Raw genomic sequence first — 26,942 nt, forward strand, 5'->3', positions numbered from 1 at the left:
TGATTTTTTTTGCACGTTTGTCACACTTTAATGTTTCAGATCATCAAACACATTTCAATATTAGTCAAAGATAACACAAGTAAACACAACATGCAGTTTTTAAATGAAGGTTTTTATTATTATGGGAAAACAAAATCTGAACCCACATGGCTCTGTGTGAAAAAGTGCTTGCCCCCTAAAACTAATAACTGGTTTGGCCGCCCTTAGCAGCAAGAACTGCAATCAAGCGTTTGTGATAACTTGCAATGAGTCTGTAACAGCACTGTGGAGGAATTTTGGTCCACTCCTCTTTGCAGAATTGTTGTAGTTCAGCTACATTGGAGGGTTTTCGAGCAATAACTGCCTTTTTGGCGTCATGCCACAGCATCTCAATAGGATTCAGGTCAGGATTTGACTAGGCCACTCCAAAGTTTTCTTTTTGTTTTTTGTTTTTTGTTTCGTGTTTTTTTTTTGGTGTAAAATCAGTGTATTTTTAATACACTAAAAAAATAAAAAATATTATTCCGAAACCAGCAGTTATTAAATATATATACTGTATATATTTTTGCCATAAACCAACAATACAATGAGATATATTCTTAAAGTACAAATACACAGCAACTAAAATAAAAGAAATAACAATGCCAGAGGACAAGAACAAAATTATAACAAACAAAAGGAAAAGGAAGCTACCCTATACATAATATCTGCTTACAATATTATAAGCTCGAATTGCCTTTTTGCTTCGACAATTACACAAAACAGAACAATAAAGTTTGAAATCATTTATAAATCAAAAAAAAATTGGTTTGGAGTCAGACCACTTCATTTTATGAATGTGAAATTTTCCCATTAATAATAAGAATTGTATGAAATAGGCCTTCTCTTTTTCAATCCCATGATCATTAAAGTGTATCATTATATCGAGTCCACTCAACTGCAATTCAATGTTCAATTTTTTTTTAATTAAATTCTCCATCTCAATCCAAATTCCTTTTCACCTTTACAGAAATTACAGTAGTAATCAATATATAATTTAAAACGTTCCAGCATGTTTTACCGGGTATATTCTAGGCGTTATTTTAAAAGAGACTTCTTGTACTTTATTATTAACATAGAATTTATCCACCGTTCGCCAAGCTTTACGCCAATTCACATCCCCAAACACACCAGAAAAAACAAGCTGGAGGATAAACAATATTATTAAGTAAATTCCTAATATAGTTATTTGAGACTCTATTTTGTAAAATATTCGTATTACCATTAAATATTTTACCCTTGATATCTGTAAAATTCAATACTTTTTGGGGAACTGCATCCATTACAACAGCAAATTCTTTAGGTCTAACTGGTATTTTAAATTTATTCAAAAATGCTCTATATGTCAGCAAATTTCCATCATTATTTAAAAGCTGACTAACTAATATAATATAATATTTATATAATATCAACCCAGTAGTTAAAAATGTATTTTTATATAGGATGTCTTTGTTGTTCCAAATATAATATCTCCTAGGTGAAAAATTATGCTTACAGTATAAGCCAGTGTCCATGCCATGAGAGCTTGTACTGTATATGAAATTTTGCAAGCTTAACCGGTATTTTTTCGATTGAATAATTACACTTTAATAAAAATGAGAGGTTACCCAATTGCTTAAATACATAGTTGGGAAAGGAGTTCCAAATACTGTCTTTATCTTTTAAATATTGAATAAGCCAATTTATTTTAAATACATCATTTAAAGCATCATAACTCAACACTTCTAAACCACCATGATCTCTGGAATTGCATAAAATTTATTTTCTCAGATAATGAGGCTTGTTTCTAATTGTTTGGTAACTTTAGGGGGAATGTCTAATGATAATGACACATATACTTTTGACAATAGCACCCGCCCCTGAATTGACAAATCCCTTTGTAACCACATATTAAACTTCTTATTTGTTTTGTTAATAATTGGATTAAAGTTTAAACTATTATGCAGATATTCATCTTTACATATAACAACTCCCAGATATGTTATTTGATTTGCAATTGGAATATTACAAAGATTTGGTAAATTGCAGTCTTTAAGAGGAAACAGAACTGACTTATTCACATTCATTCTTAGCCCTGATACATCTGAAAAATCTTTTATGCATTTCACTGCTTTACTGATTTCATTCCTATCTTTCACAAACAAATTAACAACTTAAATGTTTTTCCTCATGTTGTAATTCCTTGAAAATGTCCTTTTTTGATGTGAAGGGCCATTATTTGTGTTGCTAATAAAAACAAAAAGGGAGAGATCGGACATCCCTGTCTAATCCCTCTATTTATTTCAAATCTTCCAGATGTCCCACTTGCTTGTTACAGAACTGGTACATCCTTTGTATAGAGTTTTTATAGCTTTTTGAAAATAACAGCCAAACCCAAAAAAAGTCAATTGCTTTAAATAAAAAGTTGTGCTCTATGGTATCAAATGCCTTGTGAAAATCAATAAAAAAGATAAAACTATCATCTAAGACATATTCATTGTAATCTATCATATCTAGGATTAATCTAATATTATTACTAATGTGCCTTCCTTGAATAAATCCAGTCTGTTCCTCATTTATAATATTTTCCAATCCTTTTTTCAGTCTTTTGGTAAAAATTAAAGCAAATAGTTTGGCATCATTATTTAATAGACTAAGGGGTTTCCAATTTTCTAAATATAGACAATTTTTATCTGGTTTTGGAATTAATGTAATAACACCTTGTCTTAATGAAGCGGGCAATTCCCCCTTTTCAACAGATTCTATGAAGACAGCTAACAAAAAGGGAGCTAATTATTTCTAAACACTCTATAGAACTCACTAACAAGTCCATCATTACCTGGAGAAAGATTATTTTTAAGGCTGCCAATACACTCTTTAACTTCCTCTAATCTTAAATCACCATCACAAAACAAGTTTAAAATCATCATCAGTAACTTTGGCCTTGTCTTTAACACTATCCAGAAAGTCATTCAGATCAGGAGATACAAAATTGGAAGTATACAGGTCTTTATAAAACTTAGTAACAAACTTTGATATCTTATTTCCATCCTCTGTGACTGTATTATTAATTAACAACTTGCTTATAGAAGTCAATTCGCCATTCCTTTTCTCCAAATTAAAGAAATAGTATTTTTTTCGCCCTGTTCCAACCATTTATGTCTTGACCTGATAAAAGCACCCTCTGCTTTTTCTTGATAAATGTTATCCAATTGTACTTGTAATGATGATATATTCATCAAATCCTGTGCATTCAAATTACCTTTACTAGACAGGTGCATTATTTCTTTTATAACACTATATTCTTTTTGTCTTTTAACTGAAGCAATCGATTTCCCCATTGAAATAGCTAAGTTCCTAATTTTGTATTTCATTATTTCCCAATGTTTTCCATAAACTTTCGTTATTTTAGCCTGAGACCAGTGCTTATCTATTAACTTTGATACCATCCTTTTAAAATTATCATCATTTAATAACTTTTTATTCAACTTCCAATAACCCCTTTTTAGTTTAAATTCAGCTGGACCATGCATATTAATCAAAATTGATATACCCTTATGATCAGTTAAAACTGACGGCTCTATAGAAACAGTCTGGACATACTGTACTGTTCCAGTTCATGTGATATTAGGAAAAAATCAATGTGTGATTGTTTGGAATAATCTTTGTTGCTCCATGTATATATTCTTTTGTCTGGATTTTTGAGGCACCAAATGTCAACTAAACCTATACGGGTACATACATTCCTGATTTCACAACGAGTTTCATTGCTTCTCTATGGCCATCGATCCATAAGTTCATCAAATACACTATTGAAATCACCCCCATACAATTTTTGCCAAGGGAAATTTATTTTTAATTTGCTTCAGATTAATTTCGATATTTGTGAAAAACGTTTCATTTAGCCGTCTATTATTAGTGGCATATGAGTTCACAAGAGTGTAATGAGTTTGATTAATGTTAACATGTATTATTACCATTCTTCCCAAACTATCAATTTCGTGGCTAAGAACCTGACCCTTGAACTTTCCCTTTAGTATAGCGACCACGCAGACCTAGTGCTGAAATGTGACAACCATATGTCATTTCCCCATTGACTTCTCCAGAACCTTTCATCTTCCTTACAAGAATGTGTTTCTTGAACTAAATAAAAATCGACACCCTTTCCTTTACAATATAAAAATAATGATTTCCTTTTCAAAGGATCACGTAAACCTCTGGCATTATTCGAAAAAACTGAAATAGACATGAAAACTTACACTTGTCCTTTTTATAACAAAAAATTTGTTCCTAAACTTGTGTCTTTAACTTGCTGTTGTCGCATAAATATCTTCTATATAATCCTCTACAATATATAATGAAAATGTAACCGCCAGTAAATGCAGATTATCTACCGTTACATATGAACACTTTTTCAAACATTTTTAAGTAGATTGTATAGGTACCATTCTTAACATAACTACAACTTGTTACCAATATAGCCTACATAAATCGGCTGTCGCTTACACGAAAATAAGGAAAGTTGCTTGCTCCGATCAATATATGTTCCAGTTCCCGAAACCTTAGGTAAATCGAACCTCGTTCTTATCTAAGTAAGCCTTATCACCTACAAAGTATGCTCTCTTTCCCTCTTTGCATGCCTTTTCTACAAGAGGCCATAACTTGGTGCGTGCTTCTTTGTCTGCAGCAGTCAGATCCTCTTTGAAGCGAAGATGCTTTCTTTGTAAATATTCATTATCTTTGGCAAATCTCCACACCAAGTCTCTTGCCGTCCGTGAAAGAAACCTGACGATTACTGGTCGCGATGTTCTTCATCTCTGGAGGTTTGCCAATCCTGTGGACTATATCGATGGCACCTGTCACAAGTGTGCACTCGGCTTCTGGAAGGATCTCTCTGCATATTTCTCTCACAACCGATTTAATGTCTTCTTCTGATCTCTCAACGACTCCGTAAAGGCGCAAGTTCCATCGCCTGTTATATCGCTCGGCATCATTCAGCTTCTGTTCCATTTCTTGAATCTTTTTTTGACATTCCACACACTGTGTTTTAAGACATGCATTTACCTTCTTTAAATCAGCGATTTCCTGATAACAGTACTCAAGTGACTTTTTAAGTCCTTCGATTTGTAGTGTTTTGTTTGACTGCCATATCAATTTGATCAGCTCTTTGATTGATTTTGGCCGTCAGAACGTGGATAATGTTCTCTTGTTTCTCAGCCAAAGACAGTTCATTCTCCCCATCATTCTTAACTTTCTTTGGTGGACGTTTCTCTGGAGTATTGGGGTTGGTGTTACAGGTACCTCCATCAGACGCTTTACAGGCATAAGAATGAAGATCCTTACGACACCTCTTTTCTTTCGTTGATTCAGTCTCCATCTCCACAGAGTCCTCCATCTCCATAATCCGAACACAAATCAGTTGTTAAATGTCTCCAAAAGTGTCTTTACAAATGTATCGCTAACAATGTTTGGCAACCATACAGTTTAAAACTTATTATAAGTGGACCCCATATTTCTGTCTCAGCTCAAAACACCACAACCGCTCACGTCACCATCTTGAGCGCCCACCTTCATTTTGTTTTTCACAACCCAGTCTCATGGCAGTTTGTGACATAGGTTATGAAATGTAATCTATTTGATTCGTGTTCGCGGAGACGGAGCTCCCTTTTTTAACGTGTCAAAAAGCACAGATTTTTTATCTAATGTATTTCAATAGGAAGCATCTTTTGTGTCTGCACCATGTTATTCTTTCTTACTTGAATGTAATGATCAAATTTGAACATGTAGAATTCGCAAAACCTTGAAAGCCTGCAGAAATCACCCAATCGCAAAGCGGACTGGCTCCGTCTCCATAGCAACGGATGCTGAGGCTCACGGGTAATGCGGGCGTCTGCATTTGTGATTGGGTGATTTCTGCAGGCCGCAAATTCTAAATGTTCAAATTTGATCATTACATTCAAGTAACATTACCTGGGAAGTGGTTTGAACACAATGAAGGAGAATTCACGGACTGCAGAAATCAGGAGAATCAAATAAAACGGATGGTCATGACATCGTATTGTTGAATTATCAAGCACACTTTCTTGTTTATGTGTTGAAAGAAAGATGAGAAGAGAATCGGCAGTGGGTCAGCAGGTAGTTTTAGCTGACGTATGAATGTGTGTGTGTATGTATGTGTGTGTGTATGTATGTATGTATGTATGTGTGTATGTATGTATGTGTGTATGTATGTGTGTGTGTGTGTATGTGTGTATGTATGTGTGTGTGTGTATGTGTGTATGTATGTATGTATGTATGTATGTATGTATGTGTGTATGTATGTGTGTGTGTGTGTGTATGTGTATTTATGTATGTATGTATGTATGTATGTATGTATGTATGTATGTATGTGTGTGTATGTATGTATTCAATGTGTGAATACAAAGAACAATATGGAAAACCTCAGACTCTTTTTGTTTCCTTTTTCAGAGCATGTAATGCTCATAAAAGATCTACGTTAACATTTACTTTTACATTCATGAAACATTTTGTAGACGGTGGATGACAGCGAGTAGCTTAGCAACAAGCTATTAGTATGGCCAAGTGTTTATCTAAAGCAAATACTGTTCTAAACTAATTGCTAACTATAGAAGGGGTTTTTACATTTCACAGTTTAATGATTTAATTTCTCCCCGTAAATGGGGAAAGAACTGGTAACTGAGAAGACACCAAGATGATGAACTGAAATTTCAGTTTTAGGAGCTGTTTTTTTCAGTTAGCTTTAGCCAGATGTGAGGGGAAATTTCATATTGTGACCTTGCCTTAAATACATCATAACTTATAAGCTTGACTTATTAAATAAATAGGTTTTACAAATAAAACAGCATAAATAAACTAAAAATGTATTTTATTAGGCCAGGAAACCACAGTGTCAGAGTGCTAAAAGATCTCTCTCTCTCTCTCTCTCTCTCTCTCTCTCTCTCTCTCTCTCTCACACACACACACACACTTGACGCTAGAACAGGAGAAATATATATATATATATATATATATATATATATATATATATATATATATATATATATATATATATATATATATATATATATATATATATAACAACAATAATGTTCTAACAATGTAATAACAATAATGTAATATTGTTCACTTCCAAAAGACATACAGACTGCAGTTCATCTTTGTAACATTGTAAAATAAATAAAACGTTTGTTGTCTGTGATTATTGTATTAATGTGATTTGCTTCACAGGAGGTCAGGTTAATCAAAATCAAATAAGTATTAAAATACCACAGGAGTAATTAAACAGGAGTAATTAAAAAACAGAGAGAAATAAGTATATATATTTATATGAAGAACTTAATCATAACAAGTAGTTTTTATCAAGGTTTATTTGAGAAAAACATCCAAGAGCAGTTTTAATGATGTCTAGGTTGCAAGAAAAATAATATTAATAATAATAATAATAATAATAATAATAATAATAATAATAATAATAATAATAATAATAATAAAACAGCCAATATGAGGTGTGAGGCGAACGTGCTAACCACTAAGCCACCGTGCCCCCCTTAAAGAGGTCCAGTAAGAGAAAATTTCTTGAAGCAAAGGTCCGGAAGATCATAATGTCTAACTAGTTAGTGTGATATATATTTAAGTAGCCTAGTAGTTGTATCAACAGCTGCAAGCAATCAATACCTGACTGTCAAATCAAATAAATTCAGTACAATTCAAAAACCTTTTGACAATATTTATTGTCACATACAGTATGTATGATTGTAGACATGTATAACGTTCTCTCATTAAATAAATAAAAGTAGGGCTACATTTCAAAATAAGAGAATTGTGTATGTTTACTGTAAATAAAGTGCTTAACTTTCCCTTTTATATCTCAGTGAGAGAACTGAGCTCTAGCTTGGCTTGGGTTAGGTTAAACATGGGCTTGGGCTAGGGTTAAACCTGGGCTTGGATTAGGGTTAAACCTGGGCTTGGATTAGGGTTAAACATGGGCTTGGATTAGGGTTAAACCTGGGCTTGAATGGAGTCAGGGCCGCTCACATACACATGTGGAGGTGCTCATTAGTGAGCCTGTTTCTCTCCCTTTCTCGGTCTCACTCGTCTGTTTCTCTCCCTTTCTCCGTCTCACTCATCTGTTTCTCTCCCTTTCTCCGCCTCACTCGTCTGTTTCTCTCCCTTTCTCCGTCTCACTCGTCTGTTTCTCTCCCTTTCTCCGCCTCACTCGTCTGTTTCTCTCCCTTTCTCCGTCTCACTCATCTGTTTCTCTCTCTTTCTCCGTCTCACTCGTCTGTTTCTCTCCCTTTCTCCGCCTCACTCGTCTGTTTCTCTCCCTTTCTCCGTCTCACTCGTCTGTTTCTCTCTTTCTCCGTCTCACTCGTCTGTTTCTCTCCCTTTCTCCGTTTCACTCGTCTGTTTCTCTCCCTTTGTTTTCTACATGTATCACTATCTTTCTTTCACGTGTAACTTTACTTTAATTCTCTCTCATCTGTCTTGCGCTGTTGAGTCGCAGTGTTTACTTCAGTAATGCACAGATTTGATTGGTCTGTGCGTTTCCACTACCTTTACCGTAAAGACTGCAAAAGCTGCGCCGGTTAAAATAGAAGCGCTTCGTCAAGTTTTAAATCATAACCTTTTGTTTTGGCTGTAGGTCCGGGTCCGGATTGGACAGCTTCTGGGTCCGGACCCGGACCGCGGTCCGCCTGTTAGTGACCTATGCTGTATAGGAAACGTACTCGGTTACGAACGTAACCTCGGTTCCCTGAGATACGGAACGAGTACTGCGTATGGGGGGGAAAAGCTCCTTTTTTCCTCAATACTGAAGCCTTTTTTCAATAACGCAGTGCAACTGCACTGCCATTGGTTTAATCTGTAAACTTTTTTAAAACCAATGACGGCGCTGCGTAGCTGCGCGAGCCTGTGGCGATGCAGCGTGCCAAAGCCCGCTAAAAAGGGGCGGGGCGTATAGCTATATAAGCAGGCAAATCGCCAGAGGAAATCAGGTCATACGACTGAAGCGACGACACTGAAGCCGCAGCCTCGTGGCACGGCATATAACGCAGTACTCGTTCCGTATCTCAGGGAACCGAGGTTACGTCCGTAACCGAGTACGTTCCCTTTCGATACTCCACTCATACTGCGTATGGGGAACGAATTCAACCGCGCCGTGCCACGGTAGGGAACGATAAGACTTATCTTGAACACCCTGGGGCCCAGAGGATAAGTGAGAGGGCCGGAGCCGTCGAACCCTTGATGCAACACTGCTAAGAGGGAGCAAGCTCCCCGGAGGTGGTATGATGACGGAGTCTGAAGAGGCCGTCGTATCAAACCGAAAGAACCCGAGCGTGCAAGGTCGGGATGTCCAGGTTATAGAATCTGACAAAAGTGGACGGCGAGGACCAACTGGCCGCCTCACAGATGTCCTTGATAGAGACACCACCAGACCAGGCCCATGAAGAGGCCATCCCTCTAGTGGAGTGGGCTCTTACTCCTATGGGGCACTGAAGACCCATAGAAGAGTAACATAGAGCAATAGCGTCGACTATCCAACGCGAGAGGCGTTGCTTTGAGAACGAAGACCCCTTGGTGCGGCCACCAAAGCAGACAAAAAGCTGGTCAGATTGCCTGAACAGCTGTGACCGCTCAGTGTATACCCTCAAAGCCCTCACTGGGCAGAGTAAATTCAGCTCTTGCTCACCTGACAACAGAGGCAGAGCCGAGAGAGAAACTACCTGCGCTCTAAATGGCGTGAGAGAACTTTAGGTACGTAGCCGTGCCTGGGTTTTAAAATGACCTTTGAGTCATTGGGCCCAAACTCAAGGCATGCAGGGCTCACCGAGAGGGCCTGCAAATCGCCAACACGCTTGACTGATGCTAGAGCAAGTAGCAGAGCGGTTTTGAGCGTTAGGGGCCGAAGGCCAGCTGACCGCAGCGGTTCAAAGGGAGGCCCTTTGAGCGCTTCAAGGACCGTGTGAAGGTCCCAAGTGGGAGCGGTGAGAGGACGTGGGGGCTTCAACCGCCTAGCACCTCTCAGGAAACGCACAACGAGGCCGTTTCGACCCACTGATTGGCCAGCAATAGGAGCATGAAATGCTGCGATGGCTGCTACGTACACCTTGAGCGTGGAAGGGGTGAGACCCTTGTCCAGACGCTCTTGGAGAAATGACAGTATCGGAGATACGTCACACTCAACAGGGTCTTCGTTCCGTGCGGAGCACCAGTTAACGAAGACTGACCATTTCTGGGCGTAGAGGCGTCTCGTAGACGGGGCCCTCGCCTGAGCAATGGTATGTAGCACGTCCTTGGGGAGGCTCAGAGGCTCCCATCGAGGGACCATACGTGCAGAGCCCAAAGTTCTGGCTGCGGGTGCCAGATTGTCCTGTTCGCCTGAGAGAGGAGGTCCCGCCTCAGGGGGATCGGCCATGGGGCTTTCATGGAAAGCCTGAATAGCTCCGAGGACCAAACTTGGCTCCTCCAGAGTGGGGCCACCAGGAGGACTCTGTGCCTGTCTTCCCTGACTCGTCTGATGACCTGAGGGACCAGAGCGATCGGGGGAAAAGCGTAAAGAAGGAGGCTGGGCCAGTCGTGGGCCAGCGCATCTGTGTCCTTTGAAAAATAAGTTGGGCAATGAGAGTTGCTTTCTGAGGCGAAGAGGTCGACCTCTGCCTTCCCGAAAATCTCCCAGATTTTGAGAACCGTCTGGGGATGGAGCATCCACTTGTCCGAGGGGACGTTGCTCCGCGAAAGCATGTCTGCTCCCAGATTCGACTTACCAGGTATGTGTGTCGCCTTGAGCGATTGCAACCTGGGTAATGCCCATTCCAAGAGGCGCTTTGCCAGCATGTAGAGGCGGCTGGACGAAAGGCCACCTTGGTGATTTATGTAGGACACCACTGTCATGCTGTCCGACTGGACTAAGACATGGCGCCCTTCCAGGATCGCCTGAAACGATCGAAGGGCTCGTTCTACCGCCAGCATCTCGAGGCAGTTGATATGGAGATGGCTGTCCTCGTGCGACCACGAGCCGAAGGCTGGTCTGCCCTCGCACAGAGCGCCCCAACCCAGGTTGGACGCATCTGTTGAGACCACCGTCCTTCTGGAAACCGCCTGTAGGGGTACTCCACGGCTGAACCAAACAGGGTTCATCCAAGGCTCCAGGGCTGCTAGACAGGCCTGGTTGACTCTGACGCGAAAGTGGCCGTGCCGCCAAGCGTGAGGTGGGACCCGGAGTTTCAGCCAGTATTGCAGGGGCCGCATTCGTAGGAGGCCAAGCTGTAAAACTGGGGAGGCGGAAGCCATCAGCCCTAGCATCCTCTGAAAGAACTTCAGAGGGAAACAGGCCTTGTTCCTGACAGAGGCCGCGAGCTGCTGAAGTACCAGAGCGCGTTCTGGTGATATGACCGCCCTCATGCGGACTGAGTCGAAAACCACTCCCAGGAACATAATACGTTGGCTGGGGAGCAGTGAGCTCTTGGCAAAATTGACCCTGAGTCCTAGGCACTCTAAGTGGCTCAGGAGCACAGATCTGTGGTGGTCTAGCTCGGTTCGCGACTGGGCTAGAATGAGCCAGTCGTCGAGATAGTTCAGAATGCGGATTCCCATCTGTCTCAGAGGGGAAAGTGCCGCGTTCATGCACTTCGTGAAAGTGCGTGGAGCTAGAGACAGCCCAAAGGGAAGGACTGCAAATTGGTAAGCCACACCCTCGAACGCGAATCTCAAGAATCGTCTGTGATGTGGGGCTATCTGGATGTGAAAGTAAGCGTCTTTCAGATCCAGCGAGAAGAACCAGTCCTCGGGGCAAATCTGCGTGTGGATCTGCTTCAGTGTCAACATCCTGAACTTCCGTTTCATGAGGAAGAGGTTCAGGAGTCTGAGGTCTAAGATGGGTCTGAGACCGGCATCTTTCTTGGGGACAAGGAAATAACGGCTGTAGAACCCCGACCCGCTTTCTGAGGGAGGAACCATCTCTATGGCTCCCTTCCTCAACAGCGTCAGCACTTCGGTGTGGAGGACCTGGGCGTCGTCCGGCTTTACCAAAGTGGGAATCACCCCGCGAAAACGTGGGGGTCTCCGGGCGAACTGCAGTGAGTAGCCGCATTTTATTATTCCCAACACCCACTTGGACACTCCGGGGATGGCCTGCCAGGCCTCGGCCCGCGTGACAAGGGGCTGGATAATGTCGGGTGGCAGGCCACTGATTAGGGGCCTGAACACTGACAAGTGTGGAAGAGGAAAATTGCTCTCTTTTAGAAAATGTGAAATCTTTATTGTGTTTGTCATAACAGTGCTTTGCGTGGACGCAGCAACGGTGGGCCCAGGTCGCATAGCCGGCAGGCGAGAGAGCTTCTGGGGTGGTCCAGCCGTGGCGGGACTTTGCTCTTTCCTCTTCCTTCCCAAACGATCAGGAGGATTTAGAGGGCGTCGGGTCCAGCACAATCCTCTGCCAGGGGCCCTGACGTCCAGGCGGTTTAGCGCGCTTGGTGGGGCAAGCTGGGTGCTGCTCCTTAGGGGGCACCACCTGGGGGGCAGAAGGGACAGGTTTGCTCTGGCGCTGAGTCGGCGCAGTCCTGGGGCGACTCGGGGCGGAGGTGGAGCGCTTGGGCAGGAAGTGCCGCATAGCCTGGGATGACTTCTGTGCTGCGGTGAAGCGCTCCGTAAACCCTTCTACGGCCGGCCCGAAGAGACCGGATGGAGAGACTGGGGCATCTAGAAAGGCCACTTTGTCGCTCTCCTTAATCTCAGTGAGATTAAGCCAGAGGTGGCGCTCCAGCACAACCAGGTTGGCCATGGATCGTCCAATGGCTTGGGCCGTGGTTTTTGTGGCACGCAGGGCCAGATCTGTGGCGCTGCGGAGGTCGCAAAAAGCAGGTTCACTAGGGCTCGACTCATCCAGGGAACGGAGAAGCTTTGCCTGGAACACCTGTAGAATGGCCATGGTGTGTAGTGCTGAAGCGGCTTGGCCCGCAGAAGTGTACGCTCTGCCAGCCATGGCAGATGTCATCCTGCAGGGCTTTGAAGGAAGGGCTCTCTTGCTTTTCCACCCCACAGCCGCGGGGGGGCAGAGATGAGCAGCCACGGCCTCGTCCAGGGGCGGCAATTGCTCATAGCCCTTCTCCTGAGAGCCGTCTACTGCGCCGAGAGCTGCAGAGGAAGTGCGTAGGCGGGCCGAGTAGGGGGCGCGCCACGACTTTGTGAGCTCATCGTGCACCTCAGGGAAGAACGGGGCAGAACGCTGGCGGGGGGCCTGGTGGCTTCCCGGCAGGAACCACTCGTCCAGCCTGCTGCGCGTCGGCTCCTCAGGGGGAGCCCACTCCAGATGGAGATCTTCGACGGCTCTGGAGAGGATGCGGAGAAGCTCGGCATCCATCCCAGCTTTGGCGTCGATGGGCTCTCACGACGGCAAGTGGGCGGGGTTAGAATCACCGGCCCAGTCTTCCGTTTCAGAAGCCGCCAGTGACATGGAGTCATCAAGCGGCTCGTCCTCCGATCCGCCAAATGAGACGAGGTCACTCACTTCAGCTGAGGGACGCTGCTCTGGGCGTGAGAAGAGGACGGGGGACGGCTCTGTCGTTGGGGAGGGTGAGGCACGCGGGCGCCGAGCCGGCGTGAGCTCACCCAAACCCGGGCGCTGAGCCCCTCTTCCCCGCTGTCGCTTCCTGGCTGGCTCGCGGGAGAAAAAGGACGGGGGGGCGTGAGGGGCGGTGTCACTTTCATTAAAGAAAGCGATCCGAGAGCGCAGAGAGGCGAGACTCATGCTCTCACAGAAGCAGCATGAGGACTCAGTGAGTGCAGTTTCAGCGTGGGATTTACCCAGGCAGGAAACGCACTCATCATGGCCGTCATTCTCGTGCAGAGGGACTCTGCATATGCCACAGTTGTGACACGGCATGGCCGCCGCCGTTAAAACGGCGTTTTTTGTAGGAATGCTCTTTTAGAGCGGTGAAAACCGCTGGAAATCTCTTTTTTGTGATCGCCGGATGGCGGCAGGAGATCGCTGAGAAGCGTCTGCAAGCAGGAAGCCGGCAACCCGAGAACGGTGCACGAAACGGCTGTCTATAGAGCGCCGGCGCTGCAAGCGGTCGGCGGTCTCAGCTGGTCCGCTGTGGTGCCTATTCAACGGCGAAAAATCCAGCAAAGGCGATCAGAAGAAATTCAGCGAAGTGAAGTCGTCGCTGAAGGAGTAAGATCTGATTTCCTCTGGCGATTTGCCTGCTTATATAGCTATACGCCCCGCCCCTTTTTAGCGGGCTTTGGCGCGCTGCATCGCCACAGGCTCGCGCAGCTACGCAGCACCGTCATTGGTTTTAAAAAAGTTTACAGATTAAACCAATGGCAGTGCAGTTGCACTGCGTTATTGAAAAAAGGCTTCAGTATTGAGGAAAAAAGGAGCTTTTCCCCCCCATACGCAGTATGAGTGGAGTATCGAAAGGGAACTCACTGAGCTACACGAATTCTGTGGGCGCGGTCTCAAGTGGGAGAGCTCATGAATAGTAATGAGCTCAATCATTACTACGTCACACTGACCAGCTTTTCTAACTGACCTGATTTCTCCCCTTATTTCTTTTAAGTGGCTAGAACTGACCGGGGAGGTAACAGTTTGTTTTCACATTCACGACACAACACAAACACATATGGACCTAACACATATCAAAAAATACAAGTAAAAACGGTTTTGTGTGGAAGGGCACCTTTAATGTTTAAAAAAGTTATTTTCACTCAGCTCACTTCACAGCTCATTACTGTCTCCTGTATAATTAAATCCACTTCTGCTAATCTGAAGCTGAATTGCGTCACTTCCTTCATTTTGTCTCACATTACAAAATTGCTCATGTGCACTAACACTACAGTGCAATACATACAGCCTTCAGGATAATGGATCATATAAGAAGAAAAACCTGATCTCAGTAGCACATACAGTATAACAACAACATTCATCTCAGGACTGTGTAAAGTGCAAAATGCCTCCAACAGAAACGTCTGTGAAAAAGACTGCAGAGTGTTTCAGGGGAAATACACAGTTAGTAACAGACCAGTTAAAGAAGATAATTGCAGCTCTAATGAAGAAGAAGCAGTCTATTTTTACTCATTGAATTTATTTTATATAAAAGTTCAAATACTACAAATTATTAATAATCTACATCTATTGCAGTCAAATTATTGTTAATGATTAGGGATTGATGCAGTGGAGCAGCCACTTTATTGTGTGATAAAGACACAAAAGACACTAAAGTCACATTAAATAGCAGCACATTTACTGAGAACATTAGCAAAAACCCAACAGTTTATACACTTATCTATTTACTCAGACTATCCTATATCCTACACAAACACATCTCACTGTCCATGTAAGGATTAATACATCTAATTAATACTATACTACATAGAAATCAATCCAAAATGAAACAAAAAACAGCCAAATTAAACAAACAAACAAACAAACACGGTCTCAAGTCATATAAACTAGCTCACATAACTAACTCTAGACAATGTCCAAATCACATAAACCCTTCACACAGGATCAGTCACCATGTGGACAATTTTTTAACCCACTTCTCACTCTAATGAAGAATCACACGAAGAAAACATTTTTACTCACAGATCATCATACGGAGTGTCCACAGCTCCATTCTGTCAGACTGATAAATGACTGACAGATCAGTGGTTTGTGTTAAAGCCTCTACACTTCCTGTCTTCATGCACAAAAAGAGAAGGAGATAAAGATTGCCGTTGTGGTGCAAGTTGGTGTGATATTTTTAAGTGAACTCCACCTCCATACCACCAAAAATTCTAGCAACAAATTCAACAATTTGCAGAACATATTTAACTCAACGATCTTGTAAAGTACCTCACTCAGGTTCATAAATAATTTCAAATCATCTTAAGGTGCTGGACCACCAATCGGACGGTTGTGATTTTGATTCCCACGTCCACCAAGCTGCCACTTCTGGGCCCCTGAGTAACGCCCTTAACCCTCAGTTGTATAAAAATGAAATAAATTGTAAGTCGCTCTGGATAAGAACATCTGCTAAATGCTGGAAATGTAGATTGAGGCACAGCTTCTGCTAGTCACATAATGGGGTAGTGAAAAGGCATTTTCATTCATTAATGAAGGAGGACATTCTTACAAACACACTAAACCTACACACAATACATATATTTAAGTTAATTAGCTTTATTAGTATGCTGCCCTTTGTATGGTGTAGATTTGTACAGTGTGTAAATACAACTATATGTTTGATATTCAGGTTAACTCTTTGCTGCAGAAACCATGATTATCAAAAATAGCCTAGTGGTTATGAGTCACTAATGCTGAAAGGCCCTTTGTTTCTATGAAAGACCAAAAGACACTAACCACAACCACAAAAAGGACATGCACACACACATTTTATATCCATCTTTGTGACCAGAAGGAGATATGATGCTACTGACAGAAGTAGACAGTGTATCATGTTACATTAATCTTACAAACTTGTACAAACTAGAAAATAACTTTCCCACCAAACTTAGCACAAGTCATCCGCTAATCCAAAACCCAGTATTATCTGTATTCTAAACAAGCACATATGTTGATTTCCCAATCTGTAAAGTTACATGTGAAAGTGCTGTTTTTCTGGGTATGTTTTGAATTCTATTTTTCTGTTTTACATGTGCTTTGCATGGTAACATCAATAGAGTTAAAATCCAACAACTTGTTCTTTCTGACTTTTTTCAATGTGTTTGTACGATGTCTGTACGACTCTCTACAGAGTTCTGTAGCTATGTGATGCTCCTGTACCAGCTGATGCAGGCAGTCAGTATGCTCTCTATGGTACAGGTGTAAAATTATTTCATGATGCTGAGGGAGGGTGTGTCCTGTTTCAGCTTCTGTCTGTAAGCGGGTAAGAACAGGATGGATGAGTTATCTGAATTGGGAGGGATTTGTAGGCATTCCGAAGATTCCAAAACACAATTCCCAATGTGCGTTGCATATAACATGTTGAAGACGCAGTGTCCTACTTGGATATGTTACCAAACAGTGTTTTGGGTTCCTGGTCTGTCAATATAAGGAGGAAACTTCACAGCTGTAATAATAACTACTGTGTATTCCCTATAGGCAGTATGGACAACACTGAAGCATGAAGTTACGAGAGCAGAAGGACTTGACATAGTGTATGATCTTTTGACCAAACCTGAGTTGTTGGCTATAAAGTCCAGAGACATAGAGAGAAACCTTATTTCACACTGGGGCCTTTGAGTGATATTGTGTTCATTTTAACACTAAATTTAATGTCATTTGAAGGTCATTGTAGAGAGGAAATGAGAGACTCTTGATTCACCTTACAGCCTTCCTCACCTCCTCCTTTCTATTCTTTCCTATTTCTTGCTCTATAATATTCACCTCCTCCACCTTCTTTCCCTCTCATTTTCCTCATTCATCAGCTCCTCAAAATACTCCTTCCATCTTCCCTTGTGCTTTCCATACCTAGCATACAACTCGTATATGCTTTCTGTTTATCCTTTGCCACATCCCTCTTCACTCTGTGCTGTGATTCCTTTTAATCCTGTCTACTTTCTTTGGTCCTTTCTATGTCCCACTTCTTTTCAGCTAGTCTCTTCCTCTGAATGCTGTTCTGTACTTCATTGTTCCACCACCATGTTTCCTTATCTTCTTTTCTCCTTCAGATGACACACCTCGCACCTTCACAGTCCCTCACAACATTCTTCCTTTTTCAACTTCCATCACTTGGTCTTCTTTTCTATCTTTCCTCTCCTCTTCCTCCTGACAAACAGAGACATCCTACACATTATCATCCGATGCTGTCTGGCTACACCGCTGTCTGGTGTACATCTCTCCTACCACCAACTCCAACCTCCTCTCTAATACAATATGTAAGTCTATGTTTCCCTCTCTTCTGGATATACATGTTAACTACAGCCATGTCCATCCGCTTAGCAAAGTCCACCACCATCTGTCCTTCTAGGTTCCTTTCCTTAACACGAAACCTGCCCATCACCTCCTCATCACCTCTGTTCCCCTCACCAACATACCTGCTGAAGCCTGCTCCAATCACTACTCTCTCTCATCTGTGAATTCTCTCCATCACCTAATCTAACTCACTCCAGAATCTCTCCTTCTCTTCTAACTTACAGCCTACTTGTGGAGCATAAACACTGATGACATTCAACATCACACCTTCAATTTCTAACTTTAAACTGATTACCCAGTCTGACACTCTTTTTACCTCTAAAACATTTCTCACAAACTCATCCTGTAAGATCACCTTTACCCCATTTCTCTTCCTATCCACAGCATAATAAAATGTTTGTATCTCCCTCCCATCCCAGTTCGGTCTACTGCAAACACAGTATATCGACCTTCCTTCTCTCCATCATGTCTGCCAGCTCTCCCTTCTCCCTCCTCTCCTTCCTCAACCAACAGTAGCCCAATTTCCGCCGGCACTCTATAGGTCGACAGTGCGGTTGTTGTTAACCCGGGCCTTGACCGATCCTGTATTGAATTCATAATGTGGCAGTTAATGCTATTTAACATAAGCCCTAAGAGGCATTTTTATAACAAGATTACGAGAACACAAGAAAGAAAAATAATAATTATCTATGGCATCTTAGGACTTCTGTACAATTTGTGGAGGTGCAAAGAAAATAAAGCATGCATTTTGGTCTTAGAGTCTTGATGGTCCCCGTAAAACCCTGTATATATTTACACTGCAGTTTCTAACGTGGTCACTAAAAGACCTTCTTCTTTAATCACTCTTTATAAATAAACTATATCACATTTTCACAGTTACATTTTAGCATCAAACCCAAAAAGTAAAGTGGACTTAACATAAAAACTGTCATTAAACGGTTATAAACGAAGCCTTCTAGCAAATCTACATATTTGAACCGACTCGCTCGAAAAACGGTTCAGTTATTTGAAACGCTACAGAACAGCGACACCTTCTGGCTATACACATTGATGACACACTACGAGGCACTGTATTGTATATTTACAGTAATCTCTCTTCTTTAGAACATACCTGAGTTAGATAAGAAATGCACATTGAAAACAGTTTAAATTGCATATTATTTATTCAAAAGTAACATTGTGCAAAAGCCATTTAAAAAAAAAAAGAAAGAAAGAAAGAAAGAAAGAAACCAAAGGAAAACTTTACTTTTTAAACTATAATACCAAAGCCTTTCGACAGACCTGGTCTGCATTATAGTTAAGATACTAGTGTTGCTTATATAAATGTTTTGTTATAAATTATATACTTTATGTGGCTAAGACTACTTACTAAGTCCTTATAGCTCTGTCTTTGTTTTATGTAGCACCATGATCCTGGAGAAACCTTGTCTCATTGTACTGCAACATCTATGTATGGTTGAAATGACAATAAAAGCTTCTTGACTTGACTCTTGACTTGATATATAATTTTTAAAGGACAAACATTTTCATTTTAAATTTCCTGGCAACTTACAGCTGAGACAAGATACAAAAGAGCAGTTAAGGGATGAACAGATGATTTTTGCTCGAGATGATGCGATTTAAACTGACAACATTCTGATCAATGCAAAGACTGAAGCCCTGAGTCACCACTTTCAACACATTTTCTGTAAAAAATCTGTAAATTTTTGACTATTAATAGAAATGCTTGACTATTAAAAGAAATTACTAACAGTGCTAAAAGGTCCAGATGCCTAACTAGAAAACACTGACTTTGTTTTTTTGTGTCAGATCATTTAATCATGAACTATAATGATAAACTAACAATAAACCTCCTCACCTGTCCTCAGTGATCAGAGTTAGTTAACAATGTACATAGATGATATTCTGTTTGCCAATGGCATCTGTACAAAATTTTAATAAGTTTACTTAATCTATAAAATATTTTACCCAGTTATATGAAGACAAATATAACTAGATAGAGAGTAGAGATGAATTAAAGATGTGATCTTAATATCTAGTTAATTTTAATGTACACTGCATTAATATAATTCATAACCCCATGAAGAGGTGTGAAAACTTCAGAAGAAAAAACATCTGGTAGTAAGTATTTAAATGTGAGACATCAAAATTATTTCACAATCCTAAAAGCTGATTTTTTTCTTGTTCACTCCTCAATAACAGCATTCTGGGTGTCTTCATCAGTCTGAACTATAAAATAAATAAAACAGGTTTTATTGACAAATGGTGAATAGAATTTATACAATTAGAATACAATTCCTAATTATGTTTTCATATTTCATGAACGTGAATGAAAATTCACATGTATTCAAAAAACAAACAAAAAATTACATAAAACTCTCTTTTACTTATCAAAACCAATATGGAATAGTTTACTACAAATAGATGAACATCCTGTCAATTACATACCCATTAATTTTACTAAACTATTATTTCTAAGCATCTGTACTTTAATTATGTAATCATTACTGTAACTGCATTTTAGTGCTTTAATACTGTAACTAAGTGTGTATTGTGGTAATGTTCAGGTAAAATGGTAGTACAAACTCAAATCATTTGTCCTGTTACCTGTCAGTGTGTTTATTATGTGAAATAGACTGAAAATGTTTTTACCTCGAGCTCTGAAACATTTCACTGCCAGAATGATGGTCAGCAGCAGATACACAGAAACTGTCACTAGACTGCTGATCAGTCTGAGCACTGACATTGAAGCTCCTACATGTGACCGTCCTGGAGTAAAATATTAATTATAATATTGTGGAAAGTCTAGAACAAGGCTCTAATAAATACAAGATTCAAATGAAGATACATATCATACACAACATGCAGAAATACCACAGAGCTGCAGAATCTGACTGTAATGTAAATATTAATGTGATTAGTTCTAAAGTATGTACTTTCTATATATATTGAGCTGTATCACACCACATCACTGGATATTTTACTAAAATCCCATTCAGTTTTATTGCATACTAGATTAACTGAATAAATATTTCTCACCTCTGACTGAAACCCAGCTTTTCGGTGACTCTCCTCTCTCTGGGTGTTTACAGTGGTAGAAACCTTCATCAGACATTGAGACACTACTGATGGTCATCTCTCCTGTAGTCTGGGAGTGAAGGATGGAATCATCTTTATAGAAATCAACACCAGAACCTGGGATCTTTTTGTTGCGAAATAAACAGCGCAAAGTCATAAGATGTCCCTCAGTCACGGGATGTACAGGACTGTCCAGGATCACATCACCATCTGTAGGAAAGAGAAAGAAAACACTGAAAATAGAAAGTGTGTAAAATAATGTAATGAATGTAACACAGAGAGCTCTATCAGTGGGAAATATTAGAGAGAGTGTAGCACAATGTTCATTTCTATACACTGAGTTTAGTAGAGTTTAAAAGTGTCCTTTAAATCTCTAGCCCTGTATATTGTGAATCTGTTACAGATGAGAACATTGAAGACTCACTGTGCACTGTGATGTTGACAGGATTACTGTGTCCTCCAGATGCAGACTGACACCAATAAACACCAGTGTGTGATGTATAGAGGGAGGCAATGTTACATGTAGATCCTGAAACTGATGAACAATCGAGCGATGTCTCACTGTGTGTGTATCGCCTCACTGTCCATCTAGTAGAGTCACTCTGGTCTTCACAGTTCAGCAAGAGAGAGTCAGCAGGAAAGTGTTGAGTTCTGCTCGGACTGATGATCAGAGACACTGGAGGAGATTCACCTGAAATACACAAATAATTAAATTTCATTATAAAATCATTATGATTCAAATATTTAATTATTTTATTCTAATGGTCCTATATATGTGCAGTATATTAATATGTGTAACAGTAAAAAATTAACCCAAGTAAACATAACATTTAACATTTGTAACAGTTAACCCTCTGGGGTCTGACCATTTTGTGACACTGGCAGAGGTTCTGACATGCTCTTACATTTGGTCTTTTTTCAGTTACTTCAATACATATTAACGGCTAATATCACATAACACTGTATTCAGCACAAACTGGGCTACAATATTATGTAAGTAAAATGTATGTACATGTTTGTATTTTTAAGTAAATGATGTTTATGCGTGGTTACTAAAAAAAAGAAAAAGAAAAGTTGCTGAAATAAGGCCAAGAAACACATACTAAACATTTGTTCACAAACAATAAACTTCTCTACTCTTGTAGAGTTGAGAATTTGCTACAAAAAGATGTAAAAACCATTTTACCCACTCATTCACATGAAACAATACATTGCTTTAACTTTTGTAAGACAGTTTTTGTTGTGTAAAGGCAATATGCGAGGGCGGGCCAACCCCTAATGGCTTAGTCTGGATTGTGTTGACAAAAGAATGAGTGTGGGGAGACTCAAAGAGAAAATCTTTTGCTTGTAGTTTACTAAAATAGTGTACAATAAAGTACAAAGGCCTTTTATATCTGTACTTGACAAAATAAGACTTTTATTTTACCAATGGTACAAAACATGAACAATACAATAGAGTCAAGAAGCTTTATTGTATGGAATGATTCTTTACAATATAAAAAATAAGATATAAATTTGTAAGCCATCGCACACTGTGAATCTTTGAGAATGGAGTTTAAATGTCGTCATGCCATTGCTCAAAACAGTTCCTATTTAACTGAACACACAGTAGTCTCAGTTGCTTTGAGAACTGAAAGAGACCTACAGTACGGCGTGTGAGTAGCAGGTGATGGTAAAGGTAAAGGTGATGCAGACACATTCCTAAAAAAAAAAAAAACATAATTAGTCTCATCGTGTATTTTCCAAAGTACTAAGCAACACATTAGTAATAATAATATATAACTAATATATACTAATATACAATATAACAGAAAAATGGGTACATGTGGACATACTCTTTTTTGTTCCCAGTTGCATTGCTGCGTGTCCTCGTGCGAGTATCAGACGAAGGTGAACGTGTTGCAGCCACATTCCTAAAAAAAATATCATAATTAGTATCATGTATTTGCAAAGTACAAAGCAACACACCAGTGTTACTAATACTGAGAACATAAAAAAGGGTAAATGTGGCTTACACTGGATGAATGTCGCTCGCGTTGCTGCGTGCCCTCGTGCGAGTATCAGACGAAGGTAAACGTGTTGCAGCCACATTCCTAAAAAAAAATCATAATTAGTATCATGTATTTTCAAAGTACAAAGCAACACAATTAATATAATGTATTTTCCACATCAGTAATACAAATATTCTGCACGCATAATAGAAAAAAATGGTTACATGTGGACGTACTCTTTATTGTTCTCGTTGCTGCGCGCCCCCGTGCGAGCATCAAACGAAGGTGAAAGTGTTGCAGCCGGTGCAGGTGAAGACAAGAGTGATGCAGCCACATTCCTACAAAAGTTTTTAATAATTAATATAATGTATTCTCCACAGTAACAAACTTATAAAGCAATAACTAAGGCAGTTAAACACAGCTGAGATAAAATAATTGGGTACAGAGATGCGCTGTATATGTTTGTTAACGGGCCATTACCGGACATATTTATGGCTAAACATTAACACATGACATCTCCGGGCACATTTACAGCTCATCGACACCACATCGATACATTTACACCCGAACAGATAGTCACGTAAACAAGACTAGTTGAGGCATAAACACTAGTCAAAATATATTCTAAATAGTGATATTGCTATATAACATATTGTATATTCACATCGCATTAATCAGCATACAGCTAAATAAGAACTAACATTTTAAGGTAAATAAAAGTTGCCAATTACGAGACGTTTCTATAAAGTCACTCTTAATATCTGCTTGCAAATAGTCTGTATACAATACAGTATATATAATTTTACATAACACAAGATTTCAACAAATGTTAGTAAAACTTACTCTTCAGAAATTATATCCTCGCTCGCGGATCAAGTCGCTCTTCAAAATACAAACGTTCGTCGTCGGAGTCCTGCTCTTCATCTTCATCTGAGGAAACTTCCTCAGCTGTAAAGCGTTTCATCTTCCCAGCGTGTTGATAAGTGAATGAATCTGTTAAAACTTTGTGCTTCTTACATTGTTTGGGGGCGTTGATTTTATTTGCATAGCCCGCTCAGGTCATTTTCATATGAATGGCGCGCACGGCGGTAGGTGGGATCACATTAGTGGTAATGAGGTCGAGCCAGAAAAACTGTACCTCTCTTTACTTACATACAGATTACACAAATAGACAATATTTGCTTTCGATTTTAATTACCTCATTTAAAAGTAGACATTTCAGGCTTTCATTAGACATATGTATCATGTTCGTGTGATAAGTATAGGCGGAGTTATCAGTTCATGTTTGTAACGTGTTTCAGGAAGAAGGTCAAGTTCACAGAGATGTCTGAATGCACACCCTGGTTATTTTCTTTATTTGCCAAAAGCACAGCTTTTTGTTGTTAATATGAAGGCACTCAAATAAAAGTAGACACTTCACAGTTTCGAATGATGTATTACATGTATGTGTATGACTATGAATGACGGAGTATTTTAAGTGGACTTCACGTTCAAGAGGAAAAATGCGCCAAAGACGCGCCGGCGCGTCTTTCGACCCCAGAGGGTTAATACAGGACACATATGAAAAGATATATTATTTCATGTTATAGGACACCACAGTTGAATGCTAAAATCAGGAGGTTGCGTTATGTGAAAATAATGCAGTAGATAGTACCAATTTCATACTTTTTAATTTTATTGAACAAATTAATCATGAAATGTTTTGTATAATTCTTTGACATACATCAGCACACATTCTGACTGTGGTGCACATATGCAGTGTGGTTTACAGTAACTGCAATTAATGATGGAATAAAAGCTAAAGCTTGTCAGTTTTATGTTAAGCTCTGTAAGATGTGTTCATGCACTCTATAAAATGGCAGTCATTATCTTACAGATCTGGTGTTAATTTTGGACAGTTACTTACCTACTTCTCAGACCATAAGGAGTAATATGGTCTACATAAACCTCTACAGACAAGGCTGTTTCATAAACATAATGTAGCCCCAAACCACCTCTAGATGTGTTTATTTAACTCTTTATTTAATAAAATCTCTATTTATGCATTGATTCTTTCATTTACACTTATTTACTTAACGTAAACAAAAATGTTTTATTTCCTCACCAGTGATCCACAGCAGCTGTGTTTTGCTGTTCTGTGTGTGAAAGACTCCTCTCTCAGCTGCGCACATATAAACTCCTGTGTGATTCAGAGTAACAGGACTGAGAGTGTAGGAGCCTCCAGATCCTCTGCTGCTGTTTGAAAGTAGTGATGTTCTGGACCTGAGGGAACCCTGACTGTCTGTGTAGAGAACATTTTTGTACCAGCTGAATGTCCAGCCTGTAGAGGAGTGTTTAACCTCACAGCTTAGAGTCACTGAATCTCCTTCAGTCAGCCAGATCAGTGGAGACACAGTCATTACTGTCTCTGCTACATCTAATGGATAACAAACATGGAACAAAATCATACAGAGTTTACATGTAATTAATGACAAGATAACACAAACTCACACACTCACCTGATACAGTGAGAATAACAGCATCACTGATCTCTGAGCTCTGAGAGTCACTGCGTCTCCTCCCGCTGCAGGTGTATTTACCACTGTGTTCATTTCTAACTGATCTGAAGCTGAACTCCTGGGTTTTGTGGTATGGGTAGATTTGGTCATCTTTATACCAGCTGTATGTCCACTCAGTGTCTCCTCCTCCCTGTATTTCACACCTGAGAGTCACAGTCTCTCCTCTGAACACATGTTTGTCAGGCTTTATGGTCACCACAGCTTTAGGTCTCTCTGCAGAAACATAATCTTATTATTAACACCTCAAAATAAACACTGTCATTAGTCAAATAATTAGTGATGGTGTAGTGTATATGGAATAATATTACCTAAAGTTCATTAAGAAGTGTACTGTATAATAGTATTGAGTATTTCGTACAAATGTTGTTAAAGATATTTATTCTATGAATTTTCCATTATTAAGCCACAATAAGAACATTTTAGATTTCCAAACATTATCAAAATATATAGACAAAAGTATCATATCATGTAATAAACCACTTTTTAGACAAATATAGATAAGCTGCTGGGTTTTGATTTACTAGTTACTTTGCTTATAAAACTTCACACCAAATAATGACTTTATTTTTGTTAACGTTAATGTGGTTTTTTTAAAAACATTTATTGTCATTATTTTCAATGCATTTTTAAATGATATCTTTGAATGTGCCTAAGACTGTTACACAGGTCTGTGCATATTTTATAAACACTTCAATCTTTGTTACTCACCAATAACATTTACCCAGAGTTCGTTACTGTAGTCTGTGTAGTAGACTGGGTTTCCTCTTCCAGCTCTGCACTTGTACTGACCTCCATCAGAGACTGTAACTGAACTGATGATGTACTGGTGTGTTTTAGTCTCAGTCTCAGAGCTCTGTGTGGGTTTGATCCAGTAAAACTTCCATCCAGCAGACTGCAGCTTCAGTGTACAGGACAGAGTCACTGAGTTTTTTGTCAGTGCAGCTCCTTTAAGGTCTGATGTGAGTTCAGGTTTAGGTTTTTCTGTAGTTGGAGGTGAAACACACAGTTCATTTGCTGCTCTCAGAGTGTTTATCACACTAATCAATACTACACTACTACAGACAGAGACATGCTGCTACTAATACACTGTAAAAACACTCACTATGACTAAATATCCCCTTAAAAACTGTCAAAATAATTTGTAGTAAATGCTGTAGAAAAGAAAATATTGTTTCAGCTCTTCTCTAAAACTTTTTAAAAGACAACGAGAGTCCAATTGAACAAAAGAGTTTAAAAAACAATTATTTCATTTTACAAGAGGAAAAAAATCAACAACCCTAACTGGATCTCTGGAAAAATATGCCTTCCTTTGTTACTTAATTAGTTACTCAGTTAAACAAATTTTATTGAGAGTGTTGTTCAAAAGACTAGACACACCCAGGCTTGATTACTGCCAGCCTG

At 40.0% G+C, this 26,942-nt stretch overlaps 2 protein-coding genes across 4 annotated transcripts in view; both read right to left on the bottom strand.

The window, feature by feature from the left end:
• Positions 1 to 26,942, bottom strand: part of LOC132848923 (Fc receptor-like protein 5) — a 103,796-nt gene that overhangs the window by 70,931 nt on the left and 5,923 nt on the right. For 2 of the 3 annotated variants that reach the window (XM_060875024.1, XM_060875022.1), the window contains exons 4-5: positions 26,250 to 26,522; positions 25,482 to 25,754 (exon numbers count right to left, since the gene is read on the bottom strand). In XM_060875024.1, the coding sequence (XP_060731007.1) occupies positions 25,482 to 25,754; positions 26,250 to 26,522 (546 nt within the window). The remainder of the gene's footprint in view (positions 1 to 25,481; positions 25,755 to 26,249; positions 26,523 to 26,942) is intronic. The other variant, XM_060875028.1, reaches the window with a different exon arrangement.
• On the bottom strand, positions 19,706 to 25,448 carry LOC132848929 (high affinity immunoglobulin gamma Fc receptor I-like). Its single transcript, XM_060875039.1, has 5 exons — positions 25,088 to 25,448; positions 21,417 to 21,683; positions 20,954 to 21,202; positions 20,567 to 20,683; positions 19,706 to 20,143 (listed from the first exon to the last, which is right to left on the bottom strand). Exons 1-5 carry the CDS (start codon positions 25,428 to 25,430, stop codon positions 20,100 to 20,102), a joined length of 1,020 nt encoding a protein of 339 aa, XP_060731022.1. The 5' UTR covers positions 25,431 to 25,448; the 3' UTR covers positions 19,706 to 20,099.

Source organism: Tachysurus vachellii, chromosome 7, assembly GCF_030014155.1.
Source record: "Tachysurus vachellii isolate PV-2020 chromosome 7, HZAU_Pvac_v1, whole genome shotgun sequence".
Classification (NCBI taxonomy): Eukaryota; Metazoa; Chordata; class Actinopteri; order Siluriformes; family Bagridae; genus Tachysurus; species Tachysurus vachellii.

What these genes read in the sequence shown, in the direction of transcription:
- LOC132848929 (XM_060875039.1), bottom strand. Translation starts at nt 25,430, where the DNA reads ATGATTTTGTTCCATGTTTGTTATCCATTAGATGTAGCAGAGACAGTA. An exon ending in ACAGCTGCTGTGGATCACTG is followed by an intron (nt 21,684 to 25,087) that starts GTGAGGAAATAA and finishes TGTGTATTTCAG; the next exon opens with GTGAATCTCCTCCAGTGTCT. An exon ending in TGTCAACATCACAGTGCACA is followed by an intron (nt 21,203 to 21,416) that starts GTGAGTCTTCAA and finishes TCTTTCCTACAG; the next exon opens with ATGGTGATGTGATCCTGGAC.